At 32.9% G+C, this 27193-nt stretch overlaps 2 protein-coding genes across 2 annotated transcripts; both read right to left on the bottom strand.

Moving 5' to 3' along the window:
- Positions 1–8839: 8839 nt before the first annotated feature.
- LOC107872893 (late embryogenesis abundant protein 18) lies at positions 8840–10200 on the bottom strand. Its single transcript, XM_016719548.2, has 2 exons — positions 10029–10200; positions 8840–9356 (listed from the first exon to the last, which is right to left on the bottom strand). Exons 1-2 carry the CDS (start codon positions 10113–10115, stop codon positions 9036–9038), a joined length of 408 nt encoding a protein of 135 aa, XP_016575034.1. The 5' UTR covers positions 10116–10200; the 3' UTR covers positions 8840–9035.
- Positions 10201–15542: 5342 nt separating this feature from the next.
- Positions 15543–18952, bottom strand: LOC107874041. The gene is made up of 7 exons (XM_047414474.1): positions 18811–18952; positions 18496–18659; positions 18182–18411; positions 17027–17080; positions 16168–16282; positions 15944–16051; positions 15543–15842 (listed from the first exon to the last, which is right to left on the bottom strand). The coding sequence occupies exons 1-7, from the start codon at positions 18950–18952 to the stop codon at positions 15543–15545; spliced, it is 1113 nt and encodes a 370-aa protein (XP_047270430.1).
- Between the last annotated feature and the right edge of the window lie 8241 nt (positions 18953–27193).

The following is a 27193-nucleotide window of genomic DNA, read 5'->3' as shown; positions in this document are numbered from 1 at the left end:
AAAAACAAAAGCTACCTTCGCAAAGGGAAAAGCACCAGTCTCCAAGATAGTCCGAAAGTCCCGAATGTCTAAGCTACCATTGATCGTACACGGGAGGTTGGAAAGGAAGCAGACCAAATTCGATTTAGTATGGATGGTGTGAAGGAGTTATATGAAGATTGGGTAACTACTCAGGGCTTCAATCTTGAGAAGGTCTTTGGCTTGAAGGGAGTTCACTCATTTCCCCAAAATCATCACGAGGTTAAAGAGCGGGTATGGGAACTCTTCACAAATATGACGCCTTCCACTCACCCACTATGCTACTTATCAAAAATTGTTCAGGAATTCTATGCTTCCTACATTTTTCGGCACAACAAACAAAAATATAAAATGCCAATTGCCGAACAACTATGTCTCGAGAGTGTATTAGTTCAAGGAGTGGAAGTCCTTTGCACGGCCTCGGAGATCAATGAACTTTATTTTAGTTATAACTTAGATTCCACGGTGAAGTGCAAGAAGATGATATTTGGCAGACGTCAAAGTTTTTTGTGGCTTGCTAGAGTGATTGCTAAGGGCCTTCCTCCATGGGCAAATGGTGAAGGCCAAACCAAGAGGAGAGATCTTTCGGTTCAATCCAAACATTGGCTTGGATTTGTAGGTAATCGTTTACTCCTCTCAAGAAATGACTAAGATGTCACAATTGATAGGGCTATCACTATCGGATGCATCATGGATAAAACTGTGATTAATTCGGGAGAGTTGATAGCGGAGACGATGAAGTTCAGGTCAAAGCAACCGGGCACTCTATTGCCCTTTTCGACACTAATATCTTTGCTTTGCTTTAAGTTCAAAGTCCTGTTACTCTTAAAGATTTATAGACGGGTTATATATACTGGATTTATTTACATCACACATTGCAAGGATGAGGATGATCTTAAGGCCATAAAGAGGAAAGCTTTGATTTTGGTAGACTCACCTGTGGAAGGGTTTTCGAGCTCAGAGGGAGTAGAGATCCCTCCAAATTCTACACTTTATGCTAAACTTATCATGATTCCATTAATACTCCTCCATCATCAAGCACCGCACTACCACCTCAACCCATACAATCGGCACGGTCTTTTATGATGACGTTTGCCAAGGTTGCTTCCATGACTTTGGCAAACAATGTTACTCTTACCCGATTGGTGGCAGACATTCCCCAATTTATTCAGGCTGCTATAGCACCTCTTCATGCCCACATAGCAAAGTTAGAGTAGAGAGTAGCCACACTTGAGGTGACAGGAGATTGTGAGGGGGTGGCATCTATGAGGGCAAACCTTGATAGTTTACGGGCGGAGTTTCACTCCGAACAGCCCTCCTTCGGTCTTGATGAGGTGGATATTTCTTTTCCGTCAGAGACTTCTAGCCCAGTTCTTCCATTTGATGATTTTTTCAGAGAGAGTTATGAGGACATTGATGATGAGGTCGAGGTTGATCTTATAAAGAGGATACCTGAGTCCCGACAGGTTGAGCTCACCTTGCAATTATCCAGGGATGAGGAACATGCACGGATGGTTGGGAATAGTTCTAGTACTCGACATGATGATGAGTCACCCTTCATAGCAGACTCGATGGCAGGAGTCCAATCTGATGAGGTTCCTATTGAGATAATGCGATCATTCACCGATAGGGATTCGAGCGCCTAGTGCACCACAAGGAGTATCTACCCTTCTCTACTCTCTTTTACTTTTGCATTGGGTACAATACAATATCTTTAGTGGGGGTGGGGTATTTTTATGATTCGTTTGATGATCGATACCTGCTGTTTCACTTTATGGCATTTGGTTGGAAAGATTGTATGGACATGCTCTATGTTATTACTTTGATGTTTGTGTGTATACACTAAATTTTGTTAATGATGTCAAATATTATCGTTTTGTATACGTGTCTAATAAACTTCAAATTTTTTTTTCAAAACTCGGTTCTTTCCTAAGGGGGAAAATTTCATTTTCTATTTCTTTTGATCTTGTATTTTTATTTTTATTTTAGTTTACTTTCTTTGTCGAACTGAGTGATAATTCACTCATGAGAGATAACGAGGCGACATCCTTAGGTGAAGTATCTAGTCATTTTGGTTAACTAGGAAGAAGCAAAAGTTCGAAAATACTTGCAAAATGTCATTGGCAAGAAATGAAATGATTTCGAGAAAAAAATAAAAAATATAGTTTTCTTTTTGAAAAAAAAAATAAAAAGATCAAGAATGTTTTTGGAGCTTTATTTTGAATGAGACCATTAAACTCAATTTTTGGCTTTCTCTTTACAAGGATGGGTCTTTGACTCAGATTAACTTATGAAGCTCAAATTTCTCAAATTGGTTGGGAGACTAACTTTTTTTCCTATGAGTACAATGTCATGTGTGGGGACATTTTTGAATAAGTCTTGTACATATGTGTAGTCTAGAACTTGCCCCTAGTGTATTCAAAATTCTAGGCAAGCTTGATTTAGAGGATGACCCGAGTCCCTTTTTGACCCTTCACATAGCCAAATTTCCACCTTAACATGATTCCCTAGTTAACCCATTTGAGCCTTTTTGCCCTTCTTTCTTTCTTATTATAATGATAACCATGCTAAAACACCTAAACCCTTTTTAAAATCTCTCTTTTGGCACTTAACCTCCTCTGATGCGTTACATGATACTAAATAATGAATTATAGGTAAAAGCCTAAGTTTGGGGGTTTGTGTATTCAGGAGAAGATGATCAAAGAAAAAATAAGAAAGGTGTATGTAAGGTTATCAACACATGTGCTTAAAAGGCAAGAGATGTGCTTGATGATAAAGTTGAATAGTCTAACCCATAGAACTTGAAAAGAAAAAGAAAAATTGGATGAGTGAGGGGCTAAGAAAGGCTTATAGGTAGAATCTCTTGAAAAGGTCAAAAAAGTGAAAGAAAGAAAATGGTGGCTTTGAATTGTTTGGTAAATTTTAAATAAAAAATTAGAAAAATATGAGAAATAATTTGAAGAAGAATAAGGTGGGTAGTTTGAAAATTTTGAGGCTAGAAAAGATTGAGCGATTGCATCAAAGGAGGTATTTTAGTCACTTGATCCATATATATTTCTTTCCGCACCTTAAACCTTCATCTTGACCCGCAAGACCTTGGTGATTCCAAATTAAGTACGTCTATATTAGTGGCGAAAAACACCAAGAGCAAGCCTATGGTTCTATTCAATGTACTTGAATTTCTTTGTGAGAATGAGTGTGAATTTTTTTTTTTTTCATTTGATCTCCTTTAAGAATTGAAATATCTTGTGTGTGGAGCAAACTCTTACATATGAGCGGCATCGGTACTTTTGGGTAAAGGGTGAAGTTTTACTATCATTTTGGATAAATAAGTGAAGTAAGTTGCATTGTGAGGGTTGAGACAATCTTTGATGATTTTTTGTGTCTTATCTTAAGATGCTTTGTGATTTGAAAAGTTTATTTGATACGAACTTGCATCCTTGCTTCATAAATATGTGCTTATTGAAAAATTTTGTTTTACTTGTTTCCATGACATGTTTGGAAAGTGTTTGTAGAGCTTTGTTGGCTTATTCCATTAGTATAGATTTCTTTTGGGTGGATTTGAGTTAAATACCCTATCTCATTGAATTATTCTTGGTTTCTTAAGGACAAGCAATAGTTTAAGTTTGGGGGATTGATAAGTCGTCAATTTGACGACTTGCTAGCACCTTTTAAGCCTAAATTATCATGCTTTTTCATTGATTTGATGGTAATCTCTTACTTAATGTTCATTTATGTAGGTGAAAGTAAAAAAAGAAGATCGCCAAGTCATTCAAGTCAACAAGAAGCCAAATGTGAAAGAAAAAAGTCATCCGTATCGCATCTGATTTGTACCCACTTTGCATCTGCTCTTCATCCGCTTTGGATCCGCTCAAGCAGATCAAGAGCAAGGTGGCAATTTGTAATTTTGTCAACTATGAAAGTGGGGCCTAAAGAAGGGTTCCTCGCTCATTTTTCAAGACCTAGCCTTTATCTTTGGAACTTAGCATATATCTTAGCATCTTAGCTTCTCTATTTTCATCTTAACACCTATCTTTTCATCTTAGAAGAATTTTGTACTAAGCTTGAATGAAAAATATATGTTAGTGATTTTCTATTGAAGAATTATTGAAACTCCAAGTTTGGACCTACATTCTCTCTATTTCTCTTGGATGAAGTCAATGATAACTTTGGTATATTTTTACCCTTTTTATCTATGAGTAGCTAATTCTAAATCTTGCGGTTATGCTTGCCTAGGTTGTGGTAGTGCATGGATGTTAGCTAATTATTCTCCTAATTAGTTATTTGTGATGAGTGTTGCATTTATTCCATGATTTAACTAAGAGTTGGGGGTTGCAAACTTCAACCACCCTTGAACCCATGCCATTTTTGAAAGAGGGGACATGGGTGAGGAATAAATGCAATCAATAACTTGATTCATTTCATTTAATGATATGTCTTAGACATAAATGCCAATTAAGGCAATAGATGTGGAAAATTATCACACTTGTAAGGTGTTTGAAATAATCTATTTGTCAAATTTGATGTTATAATTGAAAGATTGACATCAATACATTGACATCTAGCCTACCCATGACTTTTAGCTAAAAGTTGGATAAATTGTCAAGTACTCATGCATGAACCCACACCTAGAATTGCATAACCCACACCTTGTAAATTTGAAAAGTCTAAACTTTTTCATTTCTCCTTCGGTAAATATTTTATCTGTTGGGGAATAAAACGGGCCACTGACCTCTTAATTTTTTTTAAAAAATTAATGTTCGTGATATTCGCTAACTCTGAATATACTAGTTCAAATAATTTAATTTTTCTATTAAGAACATATTTAAAAGATTTTTAGACATGCTTTGCTTCACACACAAGATTAAATATCGTCGATATTTACTACAGAAAGTAATTTTATTTTTCTAAATCTTTTAATAAAAGTAATATTAATATGACCTAGTATACCATGCCATAAATTAATAGACTCAACAATATAAGCGGAATTAAAATACTTGCATTATTGACAATCTCTTAAACAGTATTTGGTATAAATAAACTCCCATTATGTATTTTCTTTCAACAAAATCATCTTCAGAAGAAATAATTATTTTATCAACTTCAAAATAAATTTAAGACCTACTTTATTGAGAAGTGTTTCAGAAATTAAGTTTCTACAGAATGAGAAAACATAGAACATTGTTCAACACTAATGTTTTTCCAAAAATTAATTTAAGAAAAAAATTCTTTAAACATGACTAGTAGTAGTGGAATTACCCATGTAGACGCACTCGTTATTAATGAACTCGACAAAGTTAACTCTTTACTGACACTGAAATGCCTTGAAGCACCCGTGTTCAACACCCACTCAGTTTTGTTAATCATCAAATTTGCATCGATAACTACTATATTAATCACTTGATCATTCTTAGCAAGATGAACTTGGACATTATTTAGTCATTCTTATTTTGAGCTTTGCAAGCTATTTCATATTTCTTTAGAAAATTTGTAAGTTACAAATAAATCAACAAAATATTAGTCATATGACTCAATAAATGTCATTTAGCATTTTTGCTATTTTTTTTCAAATTTCTTGTTAGCAGATTCAGCAACAATCATAATGGTGTTAGAATCAATAATATTATTAAAATCATCAGTAGAAGGTTCATTAAACAAAATATAATCAACTTCTAATTGTTCTAAGAAAATTTAAAATTTATGACCAACGTTTAAAATTATTTTTGTCTAATAATTCAAGATTAACATATCAGAAAAAACTTATTTAAATAAATAATTATTTATCAAAATTGTTTGTAAGTGAAACCGCTCTCAAATTGTTGAAAAAATTACTATAATATTGATGTTGAAACTGAAATTAATAATAATAATAATAATAATAATAATAATAATAATAATAATAATAAGTAAATAGTCATAAATATTTTATTGTGATAAGTCACTATTTTAAAAGCAATTTCGATCGTATTTTTTCTATTCGATCATCCTCCAAGCTAAGGTTTTGATGCAATCTTTTCTATTCGATCATTCTCCAAGCTAAGGCTACTTTCAAATACGCACATTCTTGATTGAAAGTTTGAATTTGCATAAATCATTGTTCAGAATTTCACAAGAAATAAAAAATTAATGAGAACAAAGTAATTTAGAAAGAAATAGAAAAGAGGTATTGTTTTTTGTAAATGTTTTTTTTTTCATAAAGTGAAGACCACTATTATATAAAATACAAAAATTATATATTTTGGTGAAGAAATAAATAAAATATTAATATCTTATTGAGGATATATATTTCATTAAAGAATGGATGTAACTTTTATTCTCATCACAATAATTTATTTGGAAAAATAAATGCAAATTTTTACTTTACATTTTAATTTTGCATTAATCAATTACAAAAAAAATTAATATAATAAATTTATTATTTGTATTTCCATTCACGAAAGAAAAAAAAAGCTCACTCTTATGTCTAGTACATAAGAAAAATTAGGGGTGTACAGATCAACCGTCAAGTCAAATCAAATCGAAGAACCAAATCAAACTAAGAAAAAAATGGACTTATGGTTTGATTTGGTTGGTTTGGCGTTTGAAAAAAAAACGACCATTGTTGACTTGGTTTGGTGTTAATAAAAAAAAAGTCAAACCAAACTCAAATCAGACCGACATAATATATATATATACACACACACATATATATGTGTGTGTGTATGTATATATGTATGTGTGTGTGTATATATATATGCATGTATATAATTTAACTTTTTATACATAAAATATTAATTATAATCTACTTTTTAAATACTTTATCAATTAATTTTATTAATTTTCAATATTTAGAAAGTAGATGTGTGTGTGTATATATATATACATATATATACATATATATATATATACACATTTGGACCTTTAAGTTGTAATATTTATCCATTAATTGTTAATAAAATGATCCAAAATCCAATATAAACTTAAAACCTAAACTTTTCACTTTTCATCTTATTTTTTTATTGTCAAGAGAGTTTTTCACTTCTCAATTTTTAATAATTATGATTTTTCATTAGCACATGAGTGAAAACATACGTGATTTAAACTTTAATTACAATATAATTATAAAAGATAAAGATTATAAAAAAAAATTAAGAAAAAATGAAAAAAATGAAAAAAAACACCTAAAATTTAAATCAAAAAAATTAATTTTATATTAATTTATAATTTTAATAAATCAATATAATTAAATTAATTTATTTTCAACAGAAAATCAAATCAGCCCGACATGTGAAACTATATTTTTTAATGTATAAAAGTGTTTCGTGGACCAAAATTACAACACTACTGCGTACTTGGGAATTGATGATCACTGACGTGGGATAAATTAGCTAGGCACAAGCCTCATGGTTCGTGAGAGTTGAGACTCGTCACGCGCATATGTTGACATGTGTCACCTCCTCAACGGAAACCATACTACTTGTTCATCATTTTCTGATTACAAAAATATTCCACTATAACTTCGTCCTTTCAGCACAACACGAATTAGTCTAATTCTCACTAAAATATTCCATTATAACTTCGTCATTTCAGCTCAACACGAATTAATCTAATTCTCACTGCTTCCAATAAATTTTAAGTCAGGAAAAATAAACTCAACCACAAAAGTACGAAGAAATAAAAACATTTTATTAATAAATAATGTGTATAAATATATTCTTCCCTTAATTCCTATTTCTGAATCTCTTGATTTTTTCGTAATTCCGTAATTCCTCATTTCCTCTCTCCTAATTTTTTAATTTTTTATAATTCAAAGATCGTTAATAATGTATTTTTTAGGATGATTTCTTTATGAATGTATCATAATTTTGTGAGATATTGAAGATCCAATCTTTTTACGAATATCCATAAATTTATGAAATATTCAAAATATTTCTTCAAGAAAGCAAGCCATTTTTTTAACAGACATAATTTATTGATGTAGAGTAGCCTCCAACAACTATAGACATAATTTCGGATTGATGTAGAGTAGCCTTCAACAACTCTAACAGAATTTCTATTCTTCTTATAGAGTCAAAAATTTGTCTACTGAATTTTTCTTGTAGAATTTCACAAATTTAAGATGTATGGACGAATCTTGAAATACCCAAAAAAAAAACTTCCATCTTTATGCTGGCTAAAGATTTGTAGATTTAATTTATAAGAAAAGAGATTAAAAAAACAGATTTAATCCCATTGAATGTATCAATTTGTTTCCAATAAATTTTAATTTATGAAAAATAAATTTAATCATAAATAAAAATATTTTATTAATAAAAAATATGAATACAAATTTATTTTTTTCATTAATAATATAGAATGATCTATTTATGAATTCCCATTCCCATAATTTTGTGAGATAATTTTGTGAGATATGGAAGATTCAATCTTGTTACGAAGATCTATGAATTTTGAATAAATATTCAAGATATGATTTAGGATTGATGTATACACTCACTATATTATAGTTGCTAAATGTACTAATTCTAGTACTTATTAATCTTAAAAGCTTTCATAACTAGGATTTTTGTAGAAACAACTTTTCACTTTTCCACTCATGCTTCTTTAATTATTTTTTTTAACTATAACTCATTAACCTACATTGCAATTTGAAAGGGAAATGTTAGAAGACACTTCCGTGCTTAGATCAGTGGCATATATAACCACATATAGTTGGTGGAATAACCACGTATAGTTTTCAAGGATATAGTTTAGATGGCGAATTGAGCACAACTATTACATTACGTACGTGAACCATACGAGGTTTATAGGCCAAACCTCAATTTGATATCTATCTTAAATATTCTTCACGAAATTTCGAATTTTCGCCACCGGCTTAGATTATTTTTCTATTATCATCCGCCAGGGAAAAAATCGTGCATTACCAAAGGCCTTCTAACATTTTTTTCCAAAGCAGTACAGAGAACAAACTGAAATAACACAACCAACAACTAATACAACGTCAAAGCACCATCAAAACGGGCTGCTAACTTCCCCTTCAATTAAGTATGGCCATGGTGAGTAGGAGGGTAACCTCCAAGAGGATGCGATGGAGCAACAGTACCACCAGTAGTTGGAACGGTACTACCCATCACTGGATTTTGTTGGCCTACTTGACCAGTACCAACCATAGGAGTAGTAGTACCATGATGGTGGTGTGGCCCTACAATTCCACCAAGATAAGTTTGCTTTGATTGCAACGTCTCCGCCGCATGACGTGCTTTCGCTTCATGCAGCTCCATCTTAGCTTGCGCTTCTTTTGCTTTCCTCACCTCTTCTGCTATCCTTTTCTCTTCACTTGTCCTTGCTACTGCTTTCTCCGCCTGTTGAATCCAAAAATAATTCTTTATGTGAAAGCGAATCCAGAATTTCAGTTCAGGGAAGATAGCTTAGTTGATTATTCTGAATAAATTATTTGTACTTCCTTTTTTTTTTTTTTGGTGTGTATGCATACAGTTCCAATCCCTCAATAAATACTACAAATTTTACCTAAAATTGTTTTGAGTTTTAGCTAACCGTAGCTGAAACAGTAACTTCGCCTACAACAGAGGAGGGGAATAAAATTTTGATCACTCAACTAACATTCTCATTCATTTTACTTCCCATATACTTTTGATAAATGTTACATCATCAAATCAAATTAAAGAGCTCTATCAGTTTTTCCTTGTATAAAGTTATAAAGTAATAATAGCCAAATTTTGATTCCAAAATATCATTCGTAATTAAGCTCGTAAAATACACCTCTATAATTAAAACTCTCTTATATAAGAAGTGTGTCAGCTCATCCGGAACTAACATTACTTGAACTCGACAGGGGCCAACTTAATAAGATTTTATAGGAATCAAGAAATATGAAACGAAAATAGTTAATTATCTCATAAAATTATTTTCTTTGATAAAAAAAATTGAAAATAATAATAGTTGAATGATTATTATAAAAAAAATCAGTCTATTGGAAGAGCAATAAGTAAGTTATAGGGAGTATATATTGTGACCTTTTCTTCGGCTTTGGCTTTGAATATGTCAACGTGCTCTTTGCCAGCAGCAGCTGCGTTGCTTACTTTCTCCCTTATGGGCTGCATTTTCTTGTTTCTAATTCTTTGCCTTGCCAATAAAACAGCAATAGTAATTTAATTGGAATTTAGTACTTGAAAATGTTGTTTTGCGGCGAAATTATTATAAGTAGTGTGCAAAGAAGTTGCTTAGTTAGCAACAAAAAGGCGGTTGAAATCCAACGGTGCTGCCACGTGTCTGTCATGCAATCCTGAAGTCCTTGTTTGCTGCCACATCAACCTGCGAAGTCATTTAAAATTGTTTTTATTTTTAAACTAATAGTTTATTAATTTAAAGTTGTTTGGATCTATTGAAAAGGAAAAACATTTACTAAAGTTTCTAACAGGATATAATTATGCAGAATTAAATTATTCATGACAATTTATTTATTAACTTATAATGTGTGTATATGTATTAGCGGAGACGACCCGTGCGGACCCAACAATTGAAATTACTTAATATATTTTTGTCAAAATTACAATTAAAATAAATATAGAGAAAATATACATCGTTTATTTTTTGTATAAATATATACATTATTAATTGATATTTTAAATAAATTTTAAATTCTAAATTATTTAGAAATATAATAATATTATAAAAGACGTTTTCAATTTTTTAGTTGATTCTAAGAATTAGTGAATTTTTAGAAATCAAAGAAATGCCAAGTATTAGGTTTCTTTAACTAAAAAGTCAAATTTTATAAAAATAAATTGAGAAAATATTAAACTCATTGAATAAAATTATGCATGAAATACATTTTATATATTAATTTATAAAATGAAACATTAAAATTTTTATTTTGAATTTGAGGTGGTGAAAATGACTACAAGCCAACAGCTATTAATTCTTAAAGTTTCCATTATAAAACCTATTGACTAGTAGGAATAGTCTGTTTGAGGTGATTATATTAAAATGAATGCAAATCACCATGTAATTATTAACGCTTTCAAAGTTTCAATTACAAAATCTATTAACTCGCAGAAAGTGAACGGACGCTTTAAATTTAAATATTTTGATTACTTTTTTCTTGTTATATAAATACATATCATAAATTATGAAATATAAATGTATCAAGAATTGAAAAGACAAGTTTATTAATTTATTCGTTTTAATTTATTGAACTTACTTTCTTTTTAATTCGCTATGAAAAGAATGTTTTTTTTTTTCTGATAATTTTTTAATTATAACTCTTATTGACATATTTGAAATCACAGAATTAAATAATATTTAGTATATTCTATATATATTTAATTTAATATTATTTTATATTGAAATACTACGTATTTTGTATAAAATCATATTAAATTTAATGAAGGGAGCATATTAGAAAAGTAAAATCCACAGAATTCCTATACATCTATGTATTAGAAAAAGTAATATCTTAAGGTTACTATTTTTTTTATCTTATTAATATGACAAAGATGATAACTTAAAGTATTTTTTTTTATACAATTTTCAAACACTTTAAATTTAAATTTAAGATATCAAATTAATTTAATATAATATAATATAATTTTAATGATCAAAGCATGATAAATAGAAAAAAACGAAGAAAACAAATAGTAAGAAGACGATTGATTAAATTTATAAATGAAATTAACAAATCAATTGATAAAGTGAATGCCAGTTTAGTAGGACAGCATATAATTTTGGGTCATTTAATTGCAAAACACGTGTTATTTAATGTACAATGACTAGCTCATTATCTTTGTCAACTAGGCATTGAATTATTAAAATAATTTTAATTTTTAATTATTGTGATTTATAATACTATTTCTTCTATTTCAATTTAAGTGACACTGATATAATTTCAAAAGTTAACTTATGTGGTAGTTATATAATTTCGATAGTCAATCAAATGTTTTATGTTGACATATCATTTTGTGTCTATTTTATGAAATATTATTAATTTTCTAATGCGATCATAATAATTAATTAAGAGTGATATAATAAAATTAAGATTGAAGCAGCGAAGAACTCGTGTCTTAAATGACTTATAATAACTAATTAGAAGTGATATAATAAAATTACTTTAAAAAAATACTTGTGAAAAAAGCATAAATAGGCATCATATAAGACATCAAGTTAATTTAAAAAATCAAAAGTTAATTTATTATATTTTGTCAATTTTATATTTTTTATTAAATATTATAATTTTTTAATACTTAAATAACCTATAGTAATTAATTTGGGGTAATATAATCAAATTACGATTGAAGCAGCTGAAGTAGGCAATACAAGTAGGCATGTCGATTACTTTATATTTTTATTTAATATTACAAATTTTTAAATACTTAAATAACATATAATAATTAATTAAGGGTAATATAGTAAAATTACGATTGAAGCAGCATAAGCAAGCATGTCGAAAACGTACATGCGTATTGACACTTATTATATACAGTAAATAATAACAAAAAATCGTCAAATTGAAACCACTTTTTATAATATATAGAAATATAAGAAATTGTAAAATAATAATTAAATACAATATTAGATGGCTAATCTATAATCTATAATATAATGATGTTATTTTAATATTTTAATATTATTATTAATATATTATTATGCATGAATTTGGGAGGTTATGCTACTAATACTTCACTCTTTCATGTTGCTAGCATTTGCCATTAATTTGGAGTTTCATGTGTGTGATAACTTCAAATGGAGTTAGTGGCTTAACTTTTATTTCTGTAAAATTTTATTCGATGGAGTTGTTACATGTTCATTAGTATTTATTCGCATTATTCGATTTCTCTCCCACGATGCATGGTTGTTCTTTTCAGCCTCCTAATTTACATTCATTTGTGATCCTTATGTCTTTAAACATCATAGTTAGTGATAGAGTGTGGACATAATTAGTTTCATGTAACTCTGATAATTTTCATTCTTAATTTCACTATTACTTTATTCTTTATGTATTGTAACTCATGTAATTCTTGTAACCTCTAAACCATTGATATTTTATCTTTACTATTCCACATTCATTCTTATTTATTGCATGGAAGACTTTCTCTCATATAAATGGAGGTGGTCTTGCATGATTATACAATATACACAAGACAATATAGAGTTCACAAAAAAGTTAATAAAAAAAAGAGTTTATTAGGTGAAGGGGCTTTGAACTCAACTCTTGTCCAGAGTTGTTGAGTTATTCTTTGTGAGAAGGTTGTTGTATCCTGGAGGGTACAAGTCAAGAAGATTACCGCTGGACCTGTGAAACATTTGCTGTAGTGGGATTGAATCTCCTTAAAGAGAGCGAGATATCCGCGCCTCAGCCAAAGAAGAATATATTCTTTTTATTTTGTTCACTTGTAATTTTCAATTGTTAGTTTATTATAATATCACCAACAATTTTAAGGAGATTCAATGGCAATAACTGAAAAATTCGCGGATGTCAAGACGAGAGATCTGAACAAGCCATTCTGGTTCAATGGTACTCACTTCAAGAGATGGAAGGGTAAAGTGTTTTTCAACTTAAGTCTTCTCAACGTTCTTATGTGTTAACTGAGAAGAACCCAAACAAAGTAGATAACTCTTTCATGTCCGATGATGAACTTATCTCTCTTCAAGAGAAAGTTGAAAAATACAATGGTGATTCCTACAAGTGTCGGTACTTTTTAATTAATTGTCTATCTGATAATTTTTATGATTATTATGATAGAACTTACTCTAGTGCAAAGAAATTTTGGAAAGCCTTGCAGAGTAAGTATGACATTGAGGAGGCGGGAGCGAAAAAATATGCGGCTAGCAGATTTTTTCGTTTCTAAATGATGGATAACAAATCAATGGTACACCAAGCTCAAGATTTCATAATGATTATTGGCGAACTCAGATCCGAAGAAGTCAAAATTGGATATAACCTTATTGTTTATGGCATAATTGATAAAATTTCACCTTCGTGGAAGGAATTTCAAATAACTATGCGCCACAAGAAAAAGAAAACCTCTCTTGAGATATTGATAATGAGAATCCGCATGGAAGAAGAAGCAAGGGGCCAAGATGCACTTTTGCAAACAGAAGAGAACAACATCACATCGAAGGTAAATTTAACTTCTTCAAATAATGCTACCCCTGGAACTAACAAAAATACTACTTTGAAGCCTAAGAAGAAAAAATTCAAGAAAAATGATGGTAGACATCCCAAGGACAATAATGGTGGAAAAAACCAAGCAAAAAATCAACAAGTACAAGAAAAAGATCGTGCTTTGTCTGTGGTAAAAGTGGGCATATTGCTCAATTTTGTAGATTTCAGAAACATGGACTTAAACCTTAGGCAAATGTTATCGAAGAACCATTTGTGGCGATGATAATAGACATAAACATGGTGGATAATGTTGTGCAAACCGTTATGTATGTTATGACAAAGATAAATTTAAGAAATATACTAATTTTGAGGAGCCCAAAACCATCATGCTTGGAGATTCACATACTACTCAAGTGCTTGGAATGGGAGATGTCGAGTTGAGTTTCACTTCTGGAAGGGTATTAATATTAAAATATGTACTTTATACTCTTTCCATGAGAAAAAAATTTGATGTCTAGTTTTCTTCTTAATAAAGCAGGCTTCAAACAGATTATTGAATCTGATCAGTATGTAATTGTTAAAAATAATATTTTTGTGATAAAGGGTATTCATGTGATGGTATGTTCAAGTTGAATGTTGAAATGAATAAAACATCTACTTCTGTTTATATCACTACAAAAAAAACAGCATGTAGCGACACGACATATTCGTCGCTATCATATGAAAATCCGTCGCTAAATAGAAATAGAGACGAAATAGCAACGAAAAATGTTTTGTCGGTATATTGCTCATTGCTAACCTCATAGCGACAAAAATTTAAATTCTATCGCAAAATTTGTGACCAATTAGCGACGAAATAGTTTGGTTGTTGATATTACTGACGTACATTTCCGTTGCTATAGCATTGCTATTCCCAAAATTTATTTTGGTAGTGGCTTAATTTACGACAGAATATTTTGTCGTTGATCCTTTGCAACATAATTTGGTCGACTGAGTAGCCGTATTTATTAACCAAAATTTATCCATCGCTAAAGTTTTTCAGTAGCTGCGACTGATGCTAGTCACTAATTTTTTGTCGCTAATTGCAGCCGTCTTTAGCAACTAAATTAATCCGTCCCTAAAGTTTTTCAGTAGCAACGAGAAAAGTTAGTCACTAATTTTTTGTCGCTAATAATTTTATTAAAAAATAGTTGAAACACGTAAATTATATAACGATTAAATATCCAACATTCAAATAGATAGAAAAATTCACAACACTTGTTTCCGACACCTACAATTTCAAGTATTTTGTCAAACATAAACTAATGTCAAAATAGTCTATCAAAAATTAGTGCAACGATCATGGACTACGAATAATATGAAGCTACGAATCAACGTCGTCGTAATCATCATCATTAGTAGTAGGAGGATCAAGCACGGCCCCTTCTTATACCCTAATACCACCAAAACGCTCAATAACTATCGGAAGAAAATGAGTAGTAAGGGCCAAAATCAATTGCTTCACAAATTCCTCCATATTTTTTGTCGGTATAGAAATCAAAGGTGGTACTGATGATGTGGAAGAATTGGAGGTACAAAATTTTTTACCAAAGTAACTGGCAGCTTCAGATCCAAGACCAAATAGTCTTGTCTTCTTTGCTCCTCCCATAGCTTCATAATATGTCTCCAATTGGTCAATTTCAGATTCACATTGTACTTTTTTCTGTACAATTTCTTCATGCCTTTCCTGTAACAAGTGAAGTTATTAAAATAGACTCAAGTTCATATCAACACAAAAGAAAAATAAGAGATGGGTATCATATAGTTAGATGTAAGTTATGGACTTACATGTAGAAGTCGGGAACGCTCACCAACAAAAGATTTCCCATCATGATTATGTGTATGGACGTGCAAATGTAACTCACTTGGAGTTGGATCTCGACCTATTTTAAGAGCCTATACAGAATTTTCAGGTATTTAGAATGAGACCAACGTACATTAGCAGTAAACCAAAAGAGAATCATGACACACCACCAAGTTTCTTTGCCCTATTCTAAACAAAAAAATATCACCAAACATCTTGGCATAGTAGCAAAACAAAGAGAAAAAACAAGAGAAACTAGCAGGAAATATAGTTGCAAAACAAAGTGGCATAGCAGCAGGTGTTTGCAGGAAAAATAGCAGCAGCTGCTTGCAAAAAAAATAGCATAAAACTAGCAGCAGCTGCAATAACAGAAAACATTCAGCAGCAGCAATAATTATAGTAACAAACAAGATATGCACTACAACAATGTCTTAATAATAGGTTAACACCTCTAATGATTGAGACAGATTTCCCTACTGTCAGCAAAATTATTCATAGCGTTTGGGAGGTGACATGGACCATTGCGTTGGAGATAAAGAAAATAAAGATGTTAATGGCTCATAACTTGATCGAAGTGGCTCATACCTACAGAGAAGGAAACATGTTGGCAGATTTTTTAGCTAACCATATTCATTATTTTGCAGGTACACAACTACTAGCTTTCCATTCCTTTCAGGCACTACCAAAGGTAGGCAAGGAAATTTCTCATAATGGATAAAAACAACATTCCAAACATCACAGTAAAGAAATTACAGAATTAGAATTTCAACTTCAGACATGCAACATAATACAATACCTTTCAATAAAGATGAGAAGAGGGATATTGCAATAAGGAATGATAGAGTTTCAACTACATTATTCATTCTTTGGAGTTTCTGTATGACAAGGGAAAGAAAGAAAGAAATAGGAACATCAAACTTGGAATCTGAACAACACAGTAAAGATTCAATTTCTTGTATGCTTGACGCTGAAATACTCACAGTTTTCGTTTGAGAATTTCTATGGATTGGTTATTTTCAATAATTAATCTATGTGTGGCTCTTTAGCACCCAAATAGAAAAACTTACATAGCTGTCATTGTAGTTGCTTGCTGGAAACATAACAGAAAATTAGCAGCAGCTCTAATAACAGAAAATATGCAGTAGCAAAAAAATTTTTAGCAACAATTATTGTAACAAATCAGAATCAACACAAACAAGATACTTATTCTTATGGTTCTATTTAGAAATCAAAGCTTAACTAACCGTAGATCCTTCAGCCTTTAAAAAGAAAAACAAACATAGCTGTCCACAATACTCGACAAGTGGTAAAGACCAACAAGAAGACAACCATGTAACTCTTGATGTAAGCAAAAGCTTGCTCTTATCATAAATCATTTAACATGGAATTCAACAATTCAAGGGTTGCCATTAAAAAGAGCATGAGTAGTAAACTTGATTATCTACAAAAATACCAAATAGTCCAAAGATTTGTTTGTTTTTAAGAATGGTAAGGATGACGTCCAAAGATTTTTCTTTCGGTAATATCTAAAGCATACAACATGAATTCAATAAATTTGTATCTTGTGAGAACTGAATGCACATATAGATCATATCAACAGCCAAAAGAGCATAGCAGCAGCCCAAACAAAGTAGCATCATGACCAGCTGCTTGCTATGCACTTTAGACACAACCCTAGCTACTACAATGGCGAAGAAATGACTGAAAAATAATCAACTATTTCAAGGTACATAGCAACAGACCAGAGCATCACAAATAGGACCAAAATAAAGAGGAAAAACTAGCATATCAACACCTAAAGCAGCATAGCAGCAGCCTAAACAAGGTAGCACCATGACCAGCTACTTACTACGTACTTTAGACACAACCATAGCTACTAAAACGACGAAGTAACGACTGAAAACTAATCAGCTATTTCAAGGTACGTAGCAGCAGATCATAGAATCACATATAGCGCCAAAATAAAGAGGAAAAACTAGCATGTCAACAGCCAAAAGAGCATAGCAGCAACCCAAACAAAGTAGCACCACACGATCAGCTGCTTGCTACGCACTTTAGACACAACCATAGCTACTAAAACGGAGAAGAAACGACTGAAAACTAATCAACTATTTTAAGATACGTAGCAGCAGACAATTTTCATGAAATATATACTTACAAGTTTTTTCCGGTGCTCTTCAGCTGTGATAAAGCCACCTGTGTGTGTCCCAGCAGCTACTTACTGTCCACCACAATGATTCTTTGAATTTATCTCAGACTTCTTAACACAGTCATCACTTTGCCAAAGTTCTATCCACTTTTTCCACACATGGTCATTTTCAAATTTCGATTGAACTGTAGCTCTATGCTTCTTTATATTGGAAATGAAATTCTTGTAACATAATGCAGCCTTTTTCATCCATTGTTGCTTCACCACAACTTCACTAACGGAAGCATCCCAATAGAAATTCTTCTGAAATTCAGTTTAAAGTAATATAATTAAGTATTAACTTCAAACTCAAACAATTTCTATTGATTATAATCTTAAAAAACATACCTTGAATTCTCCAAAATTACCATCTTTGACATCTTGTGAGACACCTTTCCAGTTGATCCCATTAGGATCAACTTCACTTTTGAAAGACGTTGATCCCATTAAGATTAACTTCACTTTTGAAAGACAATGTAATGGAATTAGAGCATTTGGAAGATGGTTCCAACCTGTACAACATCAAATTCAACACCAATAACACTACACAATATTTATGTACAACAACAGTAAACACAAAAATAGCAAATATATAAGTAGTAGGTACTAACCCTGAAGAAGTCAGAAAAATAAGGGTCCTAGCATTGTTACAACTTGAATCACCTGAAGCAGATACATTTCTCTGACTAGATGTTGCCTCAGCTGCTGTGTTGCTTTGAGCATTCATATTCTGTCCTGTTGGGATGCTTTGGTTAGGTGGAATAGAAGATGTCTTAGGAATGACCGGTGTTTGATCGTGTGGCATGGTAGGAATAAAACTTATATCATCCTATTCAATCACTGGAGTTGGAATAGAAGGAATTTTTGCACGATTATCAGCCTTACTCCTGCCTGTGGACTTGCCGGCACGATATCCACCTCGAGTCATATCTGGAAAAAATAATGGTGTCATTAGATTAACACTATTAAAAATTAAATTAAAATGATGCGATATGAAAAATTAGCAGATTATTAAAAGGAAATCAAAAAATAATAAAATGATGATATCTTAGAGAAAAATTAGTAAAAACAAAATACAACAAAGCTAAAATAACACATTTTTTGAAGCACTTGGCACAATCTATGTTTGTAACTAAAAACAAACTACAACAAAGCTAAAATAGCAGATTTCGTAGTTTCTTACTAAAAACAAATTACAAAAAAGCTAAAATAGCAGATATTTATCAAGCTCTGTTCACTATCTATGTCTTCTTCAAACTCTTCATCTTCATCCTCCTCCTTAGTTTCCTCAGTTTCCTCAGTTTCATATTCTTCTTTTGTAGATCCATCTTGAATTTTATGATGCTCTTCAAATAAACCATCATTAAGAGGTTTATTCATTTCAAGTACTCCCCAATTTGGATCATTCAATAGAATATCTTCATCTACAGAAACAAACATATCTATCTCATGGACTTCAACTTCTTCAACTTGAAAAGGAACATTTAGTTCTGAAGTTATCACCACTTCCTCAACTGGTAATTCAATAACATTTTGAGTTTTGACCTTCAATACAGCTAGCCAATCTTTCTTGTCCTTTTTTTGCTTGGATAAGGTACATAACATACTTGCGTTGCTTGCATTGCAAGAATAAAAGACTCATACTTTTTATACCGACGGCGATGGTTAATTCCAACCAATTTGTACTAATTATGCTTCTTAACACCGACATCTATTGTTGGGTCAAACCATTCACATTTGAATAACATAGTTTGCTTTAAAGGTGCTTCACGGTATTCCACTTGTATGATCTCTTTTATCCGCCCATAATAATCCCTAAAATTTGGATCCGAGATACAAACTCCACTATTCATTATTGATCTCATGCTACCATGACATTCTATGTGAAATTTATATCCGTTAACAAAATAAACTGAATGGGATGTAGCTCCTATTAATAGTCCACGAGCAAGACACGCAAGTATTCATTTTCAATGGGATTGCACCGAGCCTATTTAAAGAAAACAAAGATTTAGTTAAACATGAGAAGCCAATTTAAGTACATGCATCGTTATATGAAAGTTAATATTTATTTAAATTTTACATATCTCTTGAATCATATAGCAAAATTTTCTTCAAGGCTCTCGTCTATTTCACTTTGAGAGAGATTCGGAAATTCTTCTTCTAAACATTTTAGGTACATACTTCATTGCAACAAATTAATTTAAATATGAGAAGTCATGATATAAGAATAGATTTTATTATTAATAAGAGAATTTGGTTACCTCACAAATGGCTCAACCTCCTCACAATTTAATAAAATATAAGTTTGGGCCGCCTTGATTTCATCTAAGGTTAAATCTTTTCTCTTTGCTTCTCCCCAAAGTCGACCTGGATGGGAGAATATTGAAAGATTTCCTTTAAGATCTTCCACAGCACCACCATCGTCATTACGATCCACATTATGATTTTGCGATATGACATGAGGTTCAAAATAATTGTGTTGACTCCATCATCAAGTACGCTTCACAAATGGAACCCTCAACACTAGCTTTATTCTCAATCATCTTTTTACGAGTTCCCAAATACCTATATACAAAAAAAGATGTAACATTATGTTTTGGAAGGTTATGTATTAATTAACCATCATAATTTTGACATAGAGTTACATATTTACCTTTCAAAAGGATACATCCATCTATATTGCATAGGTCTAGCAACTCTTGATTCATATGAAAGGTGCACAGGAAGATGTTCCATTGAGTCAAAGAACCCTGGAGGAAATATACGTTCCAATTTGCACAAAATTTGTGGAATATCTCTCTCTAATCGCACCATATCATCCACTCGTAGAGTAGTCAAAGTAAGATCCTTAAAAAATAAGATCAATTCTGTAAGTGTCTGCCACACATTACTAGGAAGTAGTTCACAAAAAGCAATAGGCATTAGTCGTTGCATGAATACATGACAATCGTGACTCTTCATTCCAAATAACCTTTTCGTATTTGTGTCTGGCAACCTACCCAAATTTGAAACATACCCATCTGGAAACTTTAAGCCTTTCACCCAATTAAACATGATTATTCTTGCTTCCTTGTATAATATATAGACAACTTTTGGATATTGTCCATTACTATTCTTTTCCAATTGAGGTCGATTATAATACTTTGTCGTATCTAACTGTGACTATGGATTATCTTTGGTTTTGTCATCAAAATTAAGAATAGTGTTAAATACACTATCAAAGAAGTCTTTCTCAATATGCATCACATCAAGATTATGTTGAATCATGTTAGAACTCCAGCATGGCAAATCCCAAAAGATGTTTTGATTTTCCACCCACATGTCTTGCATATTATTTTATTAACTTATTCTGCATCTAACTCTGTAACATTTCTTATCCTTAAATTACAAATCTGGTCCAAAATTTCCTCTCCTGTTCTATTTGTTGAGGGAGGTCTTTTGACAGTCTGGCCTTTAAGAAAGTTCTTTCGATCTCTCCTAAATGGGTGATGTTGGTCAAGGAACATTCTGTGGCAATCAAAACAGGATTTTTTTCTTTCATGCTGCAATCTAAAAGATTGTGTTTCCTCCATACAATAAGGACATGCTAATTTACCCGCAGTACTCCATCCCGATAACATAGAATATGCAGGAAAGTCACTAATTGTCCACATCAAAGTTGCCCTTAATTGAAAGTTTTGCCTTTTTGAGATATCAAATGCTTCCACACCTGTCTCCCATAACAAGGTCAATTTCTTTATTAGGGGTTGCAGATAAACATCAGTTTTATGTTTAGGATTGCTGGGACCTGGAACAATGATTGTTAAGAACATATAAGCCTCTTTCATCCATTCCTGGAGGTAAATTGTATGGAGTGACAATCCCTGGTCATGAAGAATATTTTCTTCCAGACTGATTGAATGATTGAAAACTATCTGTACATAACCCCAACCTGACATTTCTTGGTTCAACGGTAAAAAAAGGATGAGTTTTATTGAAGTACTTCCAAGTCTCAAAATCAGATGGATGGCGCATCACACCATCCTCTTTTGTATGCTTATGATGCCATATGATGTCAGCAGCTGTAGCATGGGATGCATATAATCTTTGCAATCTCAGAATCAAAGAAAAATAATACATTCTCTTGTAAGGGACCAATTTCCTCTTACGAGAGAATACAATGCTTATACCTTGGCTTGCTACAAAATTTACAAGATGTAAGGTGTTCATCATCATCACCCCAATACAACATACATCCTGATTCACAACAATCAATCTTTTCAACTGGCAAACCCAAGCTACGCACTAACTTCTTCGTCTGATAATAGCTATCAAGCATGATGTTATCTTTAGGTAAAGACTCTTTAAGCAATTGCATCATTTGGTTATATCCTCTCTGCGAGATATTGTTCTCTATTTTAATATTCAACATTTGAGAGACAATTGCAAATTGAGAGAGGGATGAACTGGGATATATTTTTGCATTAGCAGCATCTAGTAAATCATAAAATTTTTTGGACACGGGATTAGGATCTTCCTCCATTGAATGTTGAAAAGTATGAGATGACCCGGGTTCATTATTGTTATAAGATTGCCAGCTTGAACCCTGAGAAAAGTTGGGACCAGCTGCATCCAAAATCATTTGTCGATATGGATTCTCTCCGAATGCAGGTTGACCACCACCATGCAATGCATTACCATAAGAAGTTCAACTTATATCATCTATTTCCCCTTGATGCTTCCAAACAAAATAGTTCTTAATAAATCCAGATTGATAAAGGTGACATTTAACAGTTTCAACATCCATGAATTTATAGTTCTGATATTTTGCACATGAACATCTAACTTTGTCACCACTCATACGATTTGGTTGAGACATGCAAATTGTATAAATTCATCCACCCCCGTTACAAATCTAGAGTATAAACCCCTCGGCCATCTAACCTCTCATACATCCAACTACGCTCTAAATTATTCATCTTTCTATTAAGGTTGAAATTTTAAAAAAAAATTAGTGCTAATGAACCAGCTTAATAAGAAACACGATAATTAGTCTTAATTAATAATTAACCTTGTTGGAAATCTTAATTAGTGATAATGTATGATCAGGCTCTATATAAAGAACTAGTTAGCAAAGAAAGCATAATTAAATTGATCAATTGACACTTAAATAGTTTCACTAAATTATTCAAACTTATGCTCTTAAAGTAGAAAACAAAACTAGTTTACCTTAAAAATAAGATAAAAGTGATTCATACTTCTATTTTAACAAAATATTTATTGCTACATGCTTAATATAAAAAATAAGTTACAAACATAATCGAGAAGCCAACAAGCTTAGCAAGAAAAATGAAAAAGTTGAAACAAAGTTTAAAAACACACCTGATTGAATATAATAATCCACTTATTTTACCACCAATCTACAACTTCACTGCACCAATTCCAGTAAAAAGACACCTGAAAGATACAACAACAACAACAAACCCAGTGTATTCCCACCTGGTGGGGTCTGGGGGGGGGGTAGGATGTACGCAGTCCATACCTCTACCTCTGAAGAAGTAGAAAGGCTGTTTCCGATAGACCCCCGGCTCAAGACACGCGGTACCACACAAACACATAGTAAAGCACAGCACAAGGTTACAAGATTACATAACATAAATACGGCACCCATAAGTAATCTAAAACAAAGGAAAACACACAGATCCATAATAAAACATGGGACACGGACTCCTAACATGCATAAACCCCCACCAAGTAGTTCCCTACACTAGCGACTCAGGCTGGCCCTAGTCCTCTGCCCTGATTCGCGTCCTCCAGACCTTCCTATCTAGGGTCATGTCCTCGGTGAGCTGTAACTGCTCCATGTCTCGCCTAATCACCTCACCCCAGTACTTCTTTGGCCTACCCCTACCCCGCTTAAACCCATCCAACGCTAGCCTCTCACACCTACGGACCGGGGCATCCATGCCCCTCCTCTTCACGTGTCCGAACCATCTCAATCGGGCTTCCCGCATCTTGCACTCCACTGGTGTCACACCAACCTTCTCCCGGATGTTCTCATTCCGAACTCTATCCCCTCTAGTCAGCCCACACATCCAGCGCAACATCCGCATTTCTGCCACCCTCATCTTTTGGATGTGGGAGTTCTTCACTGGCCAACACTCCGCTCCATACAACATGGCCGGACGGACTACCGCCCTGTAGAATTTGCCTTTAAGCTTAGGCGGCACCTTCTTATCACACAGCACCCCCGACGCGAGCTTTCACTTCATCCATCCCGCCCCAATACGGTGCGAGACATCCTCATCAATCTCACCGTTACTCTGGATCACGGACCCGAGGTACTTGAAACTCTCCCTCTTACCTACCTCCTGTGATTCCAGCTTCACTACTACCTCGTTCTCCCTCCTCATGTCATTAAACTTGCATTCCACATACTCTGTCTTGCTTCTGCACACCCTGAACCCTTTATACTCAAGGGTTTGCCTCCACACCTCTAATTTGTCGCTCACACCCTCTCGGGTCTCAGCTATCAGAACTACATCGTCTGCAAAAAGCATACACCACGGCACCTCCCCTTGAATACGCCGCGTCAACACATCCATTACCACTGCAAACAAAAAGGGACTAAGAGTAGATCCTTGATGCAACCCTGTCCGGACCGTGAAATGTTCTGAGTCTCCTTCCGCCGTCCTCACCTTAGTTTTCGGTCCATCATACATATCCATGATTACTCTGATATATGCCAGCGGTACTCCCCTCACCTCCAAGCATCTCCAAAGCACCTCCCTAGGGACTTTGTCGTAGGCCTTCTCCAGGTCGATAAACACAATGTGCAGGTCCTTCTTCCTCTCCCTATACTGTTCCACCAACCTCCGTACCAGGTGAATTGCCTCCGTCGTCGAGCGGCCAGGCATAAATCCAAACTGGTTTTCTGAAATAGACACTATCCGTCTCAGCCTCACCTCGACCACTCTCTCCCAGATTTTCATAGAGTGACTCAATAACTTAATACCCCTATAGTTGTTGCAACTCTGGATGTCCCCCTTATTCTTATAGAGAGGTATCATGGTGCTCCACCTCCAAGCCTCGGGCATCTTTGCCGTCTTGAAGATTTCATTAAACAATCCCGTCAACCACCTCAAATAAACACCTGAAAGATAAATGACTCAAATAAGTATTTCAACTTGAACATTAAAGTTCTTAGGCATAAGGTCTTTCTTAGATTTTTTTCATTCTTCAAATTTTCTATTGATCAAGACCCCTTAAATTTTGAAGGTACATTTTCTTAAAGTGTAGGAGCAACATTAATTTCAAATTAAAATAGCAGTACTATTGTCTTTCTTTACGTGTGTAGATGCTTACTTTTTCTTGTTTATAGTATGTGGATTGTTCCTTATTAATAAGTGGTACCAGTTTCATAAACTCAATTATTTTCACTCAAGAAGATAAAGAATTGAAAGGGAAACTGTCAACAGTATAGTATAAACAATGCAATCGACGTAGACGCTCAAATACATTTATCTTTATTCTAGACAAATGATCAACAAAAAGAATGATAGCATTACATGAGTATATGATGCATCAGTGTCAAGTCATTCAATTTATGTTATAGATTCAGATGTATCGTGGGACCATAGATCGTTGACCACAATTTCTTTATATCGTTACTACTATTTACTGAAATTTAAAACTACTTCTCTCATATATTTTAGAGATTCCGTGGGATATAGAAGTATTATGGAATACTAAATTTAAGCAACCCTCTAGGGTTGCATATGGGGCGGTTCGGTTCGGTTCGGCTTTGAAGTTTATCAATTTGACATATTTATTATCAGTTTGTAATAAATCTAAACCATTAAGAACCATTAAGATATCGGCTTATCGATCATCGGTTTATTGGTTATTGATTGTTATCGGTTCGGTTATCGGGTTAAACCGTTAACATTCAAATATTTTCCAAACATAAGCAAATCATACAGAAGCATATAAGTATAACTATGCCTTGCAAACAACTACTGGTCTAGCACAAATAAAATAGAAAAATCCAACCAAAGTAACAGTCACATTTGAAAATTAAGTTCAAATTTTAAACATATTAATAATACTAATTACTAATCAAGTCTTATACTAAGAGCATAATACTCCATCCTCTCCAAACAAACCAAACAAGCAGTACAATTTGAAGACAACAAAAGAAATTATTTCAGAGAAAACACAAATAACAATACCCAAAATGTCTTCAACTTACACAGAATGAACTACTGTTCAGAAAAACTGCTAGAACTGGTTACAGTACACTCTAGTAAGCTAAAAACGGAAAGAAAAGAAAAGTATATTGATTGAATCTTTGATTACCAAATTCTTTATTTCTTTGTGATATTTCAAAAAGCAGAATCATTTGTACACTAGAGCCACATGCTAACTTAATCACGCAAAAAAAATAGAATAAAAATTTTTTGTTTAGGCTATTGAGGAACCCCAGAAAGTGAAAACCTTCCGTTGTTCAGAGAAAGAATAAGACTAGCAGAAAATAAAGTTGTAAGTGATGAAAACGGCTCATCTCTTGCTTTATTCACAGTGTTTGTAAGAAAGAGTATGTGAGGGAAAATAGGACAAGTTTTGATGCGTAGGATAACAAAGAATGGACCAACAACAGCTATTCAACTTTCAAGAGGCAATACCAGTGACATTTGACAAGATCGAGATTAGACAGAAAGTGAAGATGAAGTAGAAACTAGAATACTATCAACAACAACAGAAACTGAACATCCAAATGAGATAGAGAAAAAGAGTTACCTGAAATTTTTTGAGTTTTGACCTTCAATTTTTTATCGGAGATGGAGATGTGAGATAGGATATAAGAGATCGGAGATGTGAGATCTTCGGCACTGAGAGGGTGTGAGATCGGAGATGGATATGTGACTAAGAGAGAGTGAGAGGCGTGAATGTGAACGAAATCAGGAATAATATTAATACCCTAACCCTATTCCCCCCTTTTCTATACTAAAAATAATTAATTACAAAATAAAAATTAATATTTTACGATGGCTTCATTGGTCGC

This window comes from Capsicum annuum, chromosome 6 (genome assembly GCF_002878395.1).
Source record: "Capsicum annuum cultivar UCD-10X-F1 chromosome 6, UCD10Xv1.1, whole genome shotgun sequence".
Classification (NCBI taxonomy): Eukaryota; Viridiplantae; Streptophyta; class Magnoliopsida; order Solanales; family Solanaceae; genus Capsicum; species Capsicum annuum.
The sequence above is the reverse complement of the archived record's forward strand: the minus strand, read 5'-3'. Positions and strand labels throughout refer to the sequence as shown.

What these genes read in the sequence shown, in the direction of transcription:
- LOC107872893 (XM_016719548.2), bottom strand. Translation starts at nt 10,115, where the DNA reads ATGCAGCCCATAAGGGAGAAAGTAAGCAACGCAGCTGCTGCTGGCAAA. An exon ending in AAGCCAAAGCCGAAGAAAAG is followed by an intron (nt 9,357 to 10,028) that starts GTCACAATATAT and finishes TGGATTCAACAG; the next exon opens with GCGGAGAAAGCAGTAGCAAG.
- LOC107874041 (XM_047414474.1), bottom strand. Translation starts at nt 18,952, where the DNA reads ATGCCACACGATCAAACACCGGTCATTCCTAAGACATCTTCTATTCCA. An exon ending in GTAATTTTGGAGAATTCAAG is followed by an intron (nt 18,412 to 18,495) that starts GTATGTTTTTTA and finishes ACTGAATTTCAG; the next exon opens with AAGAATTTCTATTGGGATGC. An exon ending in AAGAATCATTGTGGTGGACA is followed by an intron (nt 17,081 to 18,181) that starts GTAAGTAGCTGC and finishes TTCTGTTATTAG; the next exon opens with AGCTGCTGCTAATTTTCTGT.